Genomic DNA, 12,516 nt, shown 5'->3' on the forward strand with positions numbered 1-12,516 from the left:
CAGTCGCTGCGGTCTCCTTTGTTCTTGTACATGGTGATAATGTTGGCATCTCTCATATCCTGGGGGATGTAACCCTCCTTCCAGCAGAGACAGAGTAGATGGTGGAGCGGCTGTAGCAGGACTGGTTTCCCGCTCTTTAGGATTTCTGGAGGGATTCCGTCGCTTCCTGGTGCTTTCCCGCAAGCGAGGCGGTCGATGGCTTTGCCGAGCTCTGCCGCAGTAGGTGGGGTGTCTAGCTCCTCCATGACTGGTAGGTCTGGGATGGCTTTAAGAGCAGTGTCTGTTACGGTGTTCTTCGTTGCGTACAGCTCGAGGTAGTGCTCGGTCCACCGCCGCATTTGCTGTTCCTGGTCAGTGATGACCTCACCTGTCTTGGACTTAAGGGGGGCGATCTTGAAGGGGATTGGGCCTGTTGCCTTCTTGATACCCTCATACATTCCTCGTGCGTTGCCTATATCGGCGGCTTCCTGGATGCTTCTGCACAGGTTTAGCCAATAGGTGTTGGCACAGTGGCGGGCGGTCTTCTGGACTTTGTTCCTGGCAGCCCGTAGAGCTTGAAGTGTACTGGGAGTGGGCGTGACCTTGCACCGAAACTATTCTGTATGATACTATAATTGTGGTTTGCATGAGAGTGTATGTCTGCCAAAACCAACTGTACGACATGAAGAGTGAACCCTGGCACCCGTGGGTGTGGGGGCCCTTGCCCTGGCCACTCTAGCCTGCTTCCAGAGACCCTTCTGATCAAGCCAGTGCCCTGGCTGGCTGTGGTTTTTTGGTGAAGGCGAGTTCCCTGATGTTGGCCTTGATGGTCACGGTGGGACTGGCTGGACATGACTGGAACTTGCAGCTCTTCAGCAACACTTGGAATGGTGAGGCCACCTCCCTGCTCAGGCCACTGGAGCCACATCTAGGACATTTATTAACTAAGTTGTTGCAAGAGGCCTCGAACTTTAGATTGACAAACCAATAGTGCCTGTGTTCAGTGCTATCTCTGTCCCCTGCACTTACCGCCTCTGTCCCCTGCACTACCCTCAACCTTCACACAGAGCTCTCAGAGGAAGGGGCTGTGGGGCTCTCCAATGTTTCTCTATTTAAAGAGCCAGAGATAAGTAAAATACTTTGAATATATTTGTTAAGTGACTGACAGGGGAAAAAGCACCTAACAGAACTGGCTTAATTAGAAATGGGGATCTCACCAATTTATAATTTAAGGGCTCAAAAAATAAGTAATTTTTCATTTTAATACAAGGGAAATATATAAGCCTACTGGAGCCTATTTACTCTACTGTTTAGAAATAGCACTCTCTCCACTAGTATCCCCTTGGGAAAGTCTAGCCATGGGGTAGGGTGAGGGGGCATTCTATTTACTGAATTCTCTGCTTTAAGTTGGGAAGAGAGTAGAATGAGCAATGGACAGATGGGGAAGGTCAGTTATAACTGAAACATCCTTTTTATTGCATAACGGAAGTGAGAACTATGGCATGAGTAGTGCACATACTGATCAAGCTCTTGAATAAAAACTCAGACCCAGACAGTGATGCTCTGTGTTGGTGATGTGGCTGGAGTGGCCTGGGGCGTGGGGAGCTCCAGTTGCTCTGGTCCTTCAGTGTGGCAGGCACGTAGTCACTACACCAGTGACCATGCAGATGTTTTCCATTAATGCTGATGACAGCAGCCCCTATCACCAGGGCATCCCTAACTTTAGGCAAGTGATACATTTAGTAAAGTCCAAAAAGATTTGGAGGTAAGTATATCATTTCTAGCAAACAGCTAGAAATACTTCCACTGCTTAGGTACTCAAGGGTCTGAAACCCTATCGCTGGGCCATTTAAGTTTGTTTTATGCTACTAGGAATAGAGTTTTGTGATAGGTCGAATTGCCTATTGTTTACTGAAAAAATATTTAGTTTTCATCCCTTACATGAAGATTCTGTGTGGAGACAAGTAGGGCTTAAGGATCCGTGAGCCTCATCAGTTTTCCCAGCAGTTGTCATTTCCCCATGATGCCCAAGGCATGGCCCACCATAGCATGATATGTGAGGCTGTATCTGTCCACTTAGAGCAAAGCTCCTTTCATATTCCCAGAGCTAAGCCCTGCTGTGACAGGCAAACCCTTGTGAGAGATAGGATAAAGGGAATGGTGTGTCAGATGCAAACAATGGGCCTCAGTAGCACCATCTAAGAGCAAACTGTCAGCTTCTCCAGATGGCGCTTTCTACCTGGTGACCAAGATGCTGGAGGCCAGGTGCCTGGAGTCAGCTGTGCCATCCAGAGAGTGAGGGGATAGGTGGAATGAGGAGATCCTGCATGTGCCATGTTGTGAAGCCAGAAGGCTAAGGGCTTCTGTGTCCCCACAACTCAAGAGTATTTGGCAGCCAGAGAAGCCCAGGTGCTCTTCTGTGGGTAGTGCTGGTAAAATGGCCAAATTTTCCTTTGTGAGTTGCCCTTTTCTAGAGTCCATGAAGAACCCCTATTAACACCATCTCTCTCCAGAGAGGTTATAATGGACAATGGATTTCTCTCACTGTGGGTTATATTTTCCTGAAATAGCCCTTGGACATTTTGTTTGGACTCAGAGGTCCTAAATCTCTTCAGTGTCATGGTTCTGTCGTTTTGGATGGGGTTACTTTTTACAGACCTGAAACCAAGCTGTATTGACTCTGTCTTTCCCTTGGACCCTTCAGCTGCGAAGAGAGGGGGGGTCTGCTGCATGGGCAACAGCAGACCCTCCATATCACCCTGCCCAGGCTCTGTAGCTTCAGCTTCACTGGAGAGGACACTCCAGCGTCATCGCAAGATGTCGATTCAACACGGGAGGAGACAGATACCGTGTCACTCCCGAGTCGGACTGCACAGCCATTCTCGGCGGTGCAGATAGACTCTTAAGAAGCTACACCATCGTCTCTCGAGACGGACGGCTGCCGACGACGACTTTTTACAGATGTCTTGCCCTAAGTGCAGAGATATCGCACATTCTTCCTAGTTTTACTTTTGCACTTCTATTTATGATGGTGGTCAACAGGAAAACTATATAAAAACAAAGAAATATATCCAACAGAATAGAAAATATGTATCTACTCAGAAGCTTATAAGAGTATTCATAGTCACATTATTTAAAATATCCAAAAAATGGACATCAACTGATGAATGGAACAACAAAAGGTGGTATGTCCATCTGATGGAGAATTAAGCCATACGAAGGGAAGAAACACTGATAAAGGCTACAATGTGGATGAATTTTGAAAATGTTCTGTTAAGTGAAAGCAGCCAGAAATGAAAGAACACATATTATATAATTCCATTCTTATGAAATGTCCAGAATAGGCAAATCTACAGAGATAGGAAGTAGATTCGTGATTGCCAGGACTTGGCAGAGCAGGGATAACTGCACAACTGTGTGAATACACTAAAAAACCAGAGTTGTGCATTTCATGATACAGAATTATTACATCTCAATTAAGCTGTTATTAAAAAATAGAATCCCACTTTGTTTTCAAAGCCACTGAGATGTCAATAGGCAGAATATAAAATAGGAGGTGGTTGTGCAACATTGTGAATGAATTGAATGCCACTGAATTGCTCACTTTAAAACATTAATTTCATGTTCTGTAAATCCCACCTATAGATTATTTTTTCAAAAATAATTTTTCAGAAACTAGAAAAAAAAAAAAGGTCTCTTTCCCCAAGTACCTACATGTTTTCCTCTTTTCATATCTTAGTGGCACCCACTGAATATAGGTCGTTGTCGTCGTCGGCAGCCGTCCGTCTCGAGAGACGATGGTGTAGCTTCTTAAGAGTCTATCTGCACCGCCGACAATGGCTGTGCAGTCCGACTCGGGAGTGACACGGTATCTGTCTCCTCCCGTGTTGAATCGACATCTTGCGATGACGCTGGAGTGTCCTCTCCAGTGAAGCTGAAGCTACAGAGCCTGGGCAGGGTGATATGGAGGGTCTGCTGTTGCCCATGCAGCAGACGCCCCCTCTCTTCGCAGCTGAAGGGTCCAAGGGAAAGACAGAGTCAATACAGCTTGGTTTCAGGTGCGCCGCAGGAGTTGCCGGTGTTGACTACAACGTCAAACCGCCTTAGGGACTCCGGCTCCGGATTTTCTGTCGGGGTTTACTCCCTTAGCCTTTCCCCTGAAGAGGTATGCCGCAAGGCAGCGGAGGTTTTTTGGAGTCAGAGTTTTCCTTCTCTGATGTGCCCTGACTGGAAGATCGAACCAGCGACACTTAGCTCGCAGGCTGACGCTCAATCCACTGAGCCAAACCAGCCAGTGAATATAGGTAAGACTGAGTTAAAAAAAAAAAAAAAAAAAGAATGTGTTAGCTACCTCCTTTGAAAGCCAGCTCTTCAGGTACATATTTTCTCATTAAATCATGCTATAGGTGGTGGTGAGTTTTATAACAGGCCTTATAATAGGCTTCCCTAGGGTGGGGCCTGACTAGGGAGGGGCATGGCAGTGACTGTCAGACGTGGGGCTGAGAACAACACTGGGATGCTGTCCCCTCATCTTTCTCTCTCCTCTCAGCTCATGACCAATCCTGGGCCTTTTAGAGAGGGGAACAAATTGGAGGAAAATAGGTAGCAACCAATGAGGAGACGAGGAGAATGAAGGTGGGAGGGAAGTCTCTAGGGTGGCAGGCTGTGGAGAAGCTCTCAAAGAGCATGCACAGTGCATCAGCCATGGGACGCCCGTCCACGCTACATGCTCTGTCTCACAGCCTGGCTGTCTGCCTGGGGGCACTGTGCAGGAGGGCTTGCAGAAGTCATTGCATGCAGTCTGCACAGAGTTCGATCAGTCTCTGCAATTCTGGGTCTGTGCAATTCATCTTCCTGCCAACAACCAATCCCTGCTTGGCATCATAGTTTATCTATGATGCTCACAGCATCGCTTCACTAATAAAGAAATCTGATCATATAGCCTCCTTAGCATGGCAAGGGAAAGCAGAGCAACACAGACCCAGCCCATAACACGATCACCCTACATATCACTCTCCTCCAGCATATGAAGTTTTTACAAGTGCTCCAGGCACGAACGTGTGTTTCCATATGCCCGCCCATCTGTCTGGAAGGCATTTACCAATTCTGCCTGAGAAGTCCTGATGGTCCCACGGTCACCCACCCACTATTTGCTGTGGCTTCCAGCCCTCAGCCAGCCATCCCCATCTGTGGCAGTGGAAGTGATAAGATGTCTATCTTCTCCACTAGTCTGTGAGTGTTTCAAACCCCCAAAGCCTCAAGTGAATTATCTTTTTAATCCTCAACAATGCTTTAAGGTTGATTCTCTTAGCCCTGTTTTACATGAGAAAATGGAGATAGGTGACTTGTTAGCCTGCTTTCTTCAGGATCACTAGGCTATATGCTATACTGCTCTCACTTCTCAGCAAATCACAACATGAGCTATATTTTGGTACTAACTCTACAAGGAGATGCACAGAAGAGAAAACCATCAAAATGACTTCAACACAATGAACAAGTGCTCAGTCTTACAAGCAGACAGGGATGTGAATTAAAGCAACAATGGGGCCATAATTTTTGCTATTCATAAAAATCACAAAAAGATTCAGAAATTTAGTGGTGGGCAAGGGTGGAGAAAACAGAACTTCTTAGACATTACTTTTTGAAGTGTAAATTTTTGTACACTTTTTTGAAATCAATTTAGTAATATCTTTTCCTCTTTTTAAAAATCTTCACTGGAGGATATGCTTATTTATTTTAGAGAGGAAGAGGGAGAGAGAGAGGCAGGGTGGGAGGGAGAGAGAGAGGGAGAAAGGGAGAGAGGGAGAGATGGAGACAGAGAGAGAAACATGGATGTGAGAGAGAAGCATAGATCAGTTGCCTCCTGTGTGCCCCAACTGGGGATTGAACCCACTGCAACCTTTTGGTGTGCAGACAATGTTCCAACCAACTGAATCACCTGGCCAGGGCTATCTTTTACTCTTAAGGATACAAAGACCAATAGTGTGGTCATTTTGGAAAACATTTCAGCATTTCTTCAAAAAGGTTAAACACAGGGTTCCCCTATGATCTAGGAATTCCATTTCTGGATACATACCTAAAATTTTAGGTGTTCAAACAAAAGCTTTTCCACAAATATTCATAGCAGCATTGTTCAGCCAAAAAGTAGAAACAGCCTAATATACACCAACTGATGAATAAGCCCAAAGTATTATATGCATAATTAAGCCATAAGAATAAATGAAGTACTGATATGTGCTACATCATGGATGACTTGGAAAGCATTATGTTAAGTGAAAGAAGTCAATCATGAAAGACCACATCATGTATAATTTTATGTATGTCAAATATCCAAAATGGAAAATCTATAGAGACAAAAAGTAGGTAAGTTCTTTCCTAAGACCAGGGTGTAGGGGAGGGGTGGGGAAGGGGAGGGATAATAGGGAGTAACAGACAATGGGCATGAGATTTATTTTTGCAATGACAATGTTGCAAAATTAGATAGCAGTCATAGTTGCACAACCCTGTGACTCTGCTAAAACATTTTAAGTGAGTGGATTGTGGCATCAATTATATTTCAGTAAAGATGGTTAAAAAATACATGAACCCTAAGACCCTGAAATCCTGCTACATAGGTATCAGTAGGGACTGATGCAGGGCAAGACATTTACTTCATCCTTGTTTATAATTAATTGCAAAACAGAAGAACACATTGGATTGTCCATCAGTGAAGGGACAATTTATTTTGTGATGATTAATATCTTGAGTTAGATCTCTGTCTACTGTAACCTGATGGTCATCCCTGCTAGAGAATCAAGAGAAGAAAGCAAGAGACAGAATAACATGTAGCAAGCTATCCCATTTTGTAAAGTCACACATGCTTCCACTGAAGAGGGTGCTACATGGTGGGTGCATGGCGGGACATCATCACCTTTCTTTTCATTCATCTTTCACTAGTTCCAATGGACATGTATTCCTTTTATCACTAACAATTTTTATAAAGTGAAAAAGGAAAGTATTAATGCTATTTGCAGCTCCAGATTCATATATCCAACCAGCTACTGAAACATCTTCTCAACTCTCTAACACACAATTGAAATTGTTCCCTCAAAGCTGGCCTCTTCCACCATGTTCTACTTCATTGAACAACACCACCATCTCCTGCTCATCTAAGCCAGAATCTTAGAGGTCATCATGTATGTTACTCTCCTCCACATATGCCTTGCACTCTTTGCACTAGATTCATTATCCAACCTGTCAATTTCCCTCTTAATGGAGTCTATTCCTGGATTTCCTTTGCCCTCCAATTGGCTACTACACATGGCCCCAGCCACTCCACTCTGCTCTGTAGAGATGGACATTGGGCCATGCTGTGTAAGATGACAGAGCTGCCAACTCGCATGTGCGAACTGGCCCCTCCAGCTTTGTCTCAGGTCACTGCCTCTACCGAGATGCCTCTTTTGCCTCCTTCCAGACTGGTGCTTGCTTACCCACTCTATCTTGTCAGCAATCCTTAAAAGTCCTGTTTTTTTCCCCACCAGATATTCTTCCTGAATGCACCACTTCATCTAATTAGCTCCCTCCTACTTTTGAGATCTCCACCCAAGGATTCTGTCATTAGAGAAACTTCAGTGACCTCCCTGACAAGGTAAGGTCGGACACTTGGAATGCTGTAGTTCCATATCTGGCTGTGTGCATATCTGACTTATGTCTTTCAATACAGACTATAAACCCAAGAGGCAAGACCTTCTTCTTATTTTGTTCCTCATGTATCCGATGTCTGGAACATGTCAGGCACTCAACAAATACTCGTTGACAAGTGTGATTTTTCAGAAAATATAAATACCATTTCAAGTAAGATGGACTACCTACCTTGGATGCTGCAAATGGAGTTGACCCGAGTGGCAGAATCCAGTTCATCGAGCTTCACAGGGCTGGCCAGTTCACAGGAGTGAGCCCCAGCGGCCACACCCCAGATGGGCTTTGGAAGCAAGAGGACAGTGCGTTCAGCACAAACAACCCGACCTGTCAATAGAGACATTTCAGATTACTGAACCCCTGAAGAGAAAAGGGAGTTTTCCTGCCATGAGTTGTGTGGGCCAAGGGGTACAAGTGGGGAGGGGTTCATTCATTGTGTCCATACACTTGGTAGAAAGGAAGCCCTGAAATCATCAGTGTGCTAAGCTGAAAACACACAAGTACTAGATTCAAATTTGATTCAGAAAGGTGAATTTTATGGTATGCAAATTATACCTCAATAAAATTAAACAAACAAAGAAACACACAAAACAAATATAGTAGAAGCAGGATCCTAGTTCAATTCCTTGAAAAAAAGGGCCAACTGACTTAGGTGTACATATTTACAATTCGTGGCTTTTTGTTTTAAAAAGTCATGTTTCAGGCAAGGCTTAAGTGGCTTCTGTACCTGTAAAGTGTGCCACAACAGATAATTCTTGAGTGACCAATGGTACCTCACAGGGTTTGTCAGCACTGCAAGGGATTCTGGTTCTGTCCAGGTGGCTGTGACAGGGATCAGTCCCATGTGCCTATTCTGCTCCATATACCTTTATTCACAGTGGTCTTAGTGAAAGAGCCAACAGTTCCAAAGCAAGACAGAGGCATCTAGAAGCCACAGAGCCATTTTATGGAATCCTAAGTCACCACTGGATCAAAGCTGTCAAGAAGAGGAAAGCATACCCTGGTCTCGGAGAGCATCTCTGAAGAAGAAGCTGTGAGCGGCAGCCTTGGTGAGCACCTCCAGGACTTCCTGGCCGAGCACACATGAGGAGGTCACACAGACCGGCAAGGTTTTGGGGAAGCCAGAGTTATTTTCATCCTGCACTTGCAGGGTGACATCAGTCACCATGAACCAAATCTCCCTTTGCTTCAGAAGAAGCAAACTGTTTAGCTACAAGACACAGTTAAGACTATTAACTTAACAGCTATTCTTATAACCAAAATTATTTTTAAAAGCAATGTTAGAGGACTATTATTTACATTAACTTTATCACATATTTACATTAACGTCATTTCAACAAATATTTAAAAGCATACAACAGACCTTTCATGTCTTGGCCATAGCCCCAGCTGACATGGCTGTGCCCTGTGAGCCCCAACCTTACACCTTTTTAAAGGACTCCTTTGCTGTGATATAACCTGCCCTTCCCTGGCTCTAACTACTCTACCTGTCCTCTGACTTACTCAGGAAGTATTTGCTGTTCTTTGTCTCCTGATTCTATGTTCGTACACCTATCTATAATGCTAATCACCACATTGTTTATATTTAGAACATATACGTTCTTCTCTCCTGCTAGATGTAAGTTTCCTAAGGGTTAGAAAATGTTATAACTGAATGTTTATAACCCCCCATCCCCAAATTAATATGTTGAAGTCCTAACCTCCAATGTAATGATAATGGGAGGTGGGGGCTTTGCGGGGTAATTAGTTATACGAGTAAAGCCCTCATAATGGGATTAGTGCCCTTGATTATTCTCTCTGCTCTCCACATTGTGAAGATACCAGGAGATGTCCTTTGGTGAACCCAGAGGGTGGTGCTCACTAAGAACCTGACCATGACTTTGATCTCTGACTTCCATACTCCAGAACTGTGAGAAATAAATGTTTGCTGTTTAAGCCACCAGTCGATGGTATTTTGTTACAGAAGCCCAAACTGACTATGACAAAACTACATCTTACTTGCCTTCAGATTTTGGTATAAAAAGCAGGGATCAAATATTTGTTATATCTGCAATAGTTTTTCCTTTTTCCTTTCATTATAATTGTTTCTTATCTGTAAATGTTATAATGCCTTTTCAAGTTCATTAAAATGGCATCCTGCCTCTTACTGTTGATCAGAGTTTAGGTTTCAGTAGATGAAAATGGGGTCAAGGGTTTGGCTGGGAAGACTCTTGTGGCCAGTTGGGTTGGGCCATGAGAACCTGGTTGGCGTGAGGTTCAGCTGGTTTTGCTGGCATGGATGGTGTGATTAGGATGAGGATTCCACATGGCTAACTGACAGGACTAGGCAGAGGAGGTGACTTGCATGGTCAGGAGCTGTGGGCTGGGTGGAGGAGGCAGCTCATGTGTTTGGGAGGTTGGTTATATATAGGAAATTAGAGTAAGTTAAATTGAGCAAAATGAGAGCCAGGTTTCTCAGTTATAAATAAGTATGGAAATAGGACACCCTAGAGTCAGTTCGGAGGTAAGGGTCTAGAGTTGGAGATACAGGTGTAAAATCATGATAGAGATAGACAGAAAGAAATATATATGGATTTTGTGTGCATGAGTTTACCCATATAGACTTCCTCGCTCTGTCCATTGAGAGGGCCAATGACATCCCAGTAGCAATGAGCCCACACAGTACCCACATCTTGGCTTCTAAATGTCATTCTAAAAAAAAAAAAAGCCATTCTCTTTTAAAATCAACCAGGGCTACTGAAGAGATGGCTGATTTCAGAGCAGATAAAGTACAAAATCAGTTTGAAATTTCTTATTGTATCAGAAAATAAAGAAGTATACAGAAGGATGTGAACATATCCAAAGGACACAGGAGCCAGCTCGAATGTGGGAAAGTTTGCACATTAAAATAATTATAGTAAAAGTTACAAATTACTGAATAAAAAACTGAATCCACTGGTCCACACTGATATAAATAAATGCATACATAATAAATCAGGGAAATGAAAAGATCCTAATTATAACCCAATACCAATTCTTTAATGCAGAAGGAATGCTGGAATTAGAAAATTTCCATTTGGCCACTATCAGTAATAATTCATGCAAGAATCATATGGAAGTTAAAATGTGTGTGTAAAAGTTTGATAAGAAATAGGATATTTACATAGTCTCAATGTAGCTTCCTGCAAAATATTTGTTAGACAGTTATTAGTTAATAAGTATGAAATATTTATTATTTAACTTTAGAGTGAAGAAACCTGGAAAATAACATCTTTATGAATTGATGAAATATAGCACCGGACAAACTGACTGTATACCTCCTGATATGAACAGAGTATTTTCATGTAGTTTTCCTGTCAAAAATGCATAATATGAATGTATTTATAAGATAGGCAAATACAAATGGGGACATTCTTTTAAAAATATCAAGGTCATAAAAGATAAGTAAAGATGAAGAAATGTTCCATTTGAAGGAGGTGAATAAGTCATGACAACTATGTGCAATATATGATTCTGTACTGGACCATGGAGTTATAAAGAATTTTTTAGGAATAAAAAAATGGTAGATATGTCAAGAAGGGTAAAGATTTATTTCTACAAGATTATTTGAAGTTTAGAGTTTTTCTGACAGTCTTCAAAGATTTTAGATACTCTTTGTAAATAGCCTGGATTTGGCTTATTGTCTCCTTTTAAACCTCTTGATGGAACCAAAATGGCCTAATTTCCTTTGAAATTAACTATCAGGTCATCTTTATCATTGGGTTATGAGCAAAGTCAGTAACAATAACATCCTCTGTAAAAATGTTGCCATAGACCATCAGTAGAAGCCCCGGGAAGTCTCCCCCATTGGACAAGATGGTGCAAGGAAGGTTCATACACAGAGCACACCAAAAGCTAGAAAGATGAATGGAGAGGGCCCAAGTGTGCTGAAAGGAACTAGGATTACTGGACTGAGACTTTTCCAGGGTAGGGTTATATCCAGGTCATTTTATATCTCAGTACTTAACACAGTGACTGGTAATCCAAACCTACTCAAGAAATGGATTTATTACCCCTTCAGCACAAAGCATGCATAACTGAATTTTTAAAATGTTTTTCTATTTTGGTACTTCATTAGTTTCCAACAGGGATGAACGATCCTTTAATAAACTTTATAAAACCTTATGCATTATAACATGTTATGAAGAGAGAGAAGAAAGAAGGAGAAGGAGAAGGAGAAGGAGGAGAAGGAGAAGGAGAAGAAGAAGAAAAGAGACAGATGAATAGATTACCAGTGGTCTTTGATAAATGTAGAAGAGAAGGAGGAGGACAAGGAGGAGGAGGAGGAGGAGGAGGAGGAGGAGGAGGAGGAGGAGGAGGAGACGGCCTCAGAGGGGAAGGGAGGGAGGGGGAGGGAGGAGAGGAGGAGAAGAGAAAGAGAGATGAATAGATTACCAGTGGTCTTTGATAAATCACTCTGGCATAGAAACTGCAGCGGGTACCGAGATCATCAGTCTGAAAGGCATTGAAAAAGATTAGTAACATCACAAAAAACACAGAAATACAAAAAAAGTAATTGAAGACTTTGTTAGAAACAAAGACATTACCTGGAGAATTTCTCTTAATAAGTGAGGAGTTGGAGGCTGGTACAACTTAGAAATGGGATCTTCAATTATATCAATTTGTCCCAGATTTGGATGAGCAGTGAGGATATAACAGAAGCTAGGAGGAGGCAGATGAGGTTTTACCTGTTTGCAACAAAGGCGAACATAGAATGTACTGTTAAAAGATTCAAATATAAAATCTAGTCTTTAATATATACATATTTATTAATAGATGCATACTATCTCTGAAAGGCTCATGAGAAATATCTATGTAAGAAATAGATTATTTTGTTTTCCT

General features: G+C 42.7%; 1 protein-coding gene across 3 annotated transcripts in view; it reads right to left on the reverse strand.

Moving 5' to 3' along the window:
- The window catches only part of SPIDR (scaffold protein involved in DNA repair), a 396,715-nt gene that overhangs the window by 25,612 nt on the left and 358,587 nt on the right, over window positions 1-12,516 (reverse strand). For 2 of the 3 annotated variants that reach the window (XM_090283718.1, XM_090283717.1), the window contains exons 10-13: window positions 12,222-12,362; window positions 12,070-12,129; window positions 8,656-8,866; window positions 7,831-7,983 (exon numbers count right to left, since the gene is read on the reverse strand). In XM_090283718.1, the coding sequence (XP_090139844.1) occupies window positions 7,831-7,983; window positions 8,656-8,866; window positions 12,070-12,129; window positions 12,222-12,362 (565 nt within the window). The remainder of the gene's footprint in view (window positions 1-7,830; window positions 7,984-8,655; window positions 8,867-12,069; window positions 12,130-12,221; window positions 12,363-12,516) is intronic. The other variant, XM_090283719.1, reaches the window with a different exon arrangement.

This window comes from Furipterus horrens, unplaced genomic scaffold (assembly GCF_987537825.1).
Source record: "Furipterus horrens unplaced genomic scaffold, mFurHor1.1.pri manual_scaffold_7, whole genome shotgun sequence".
NCBI classification, from domain to species: Eukaryota; Metazoa; Chordata; class Mammalia; order Chiroptera; family Furipteridae; genus Furipterus; species Furipterus horrens.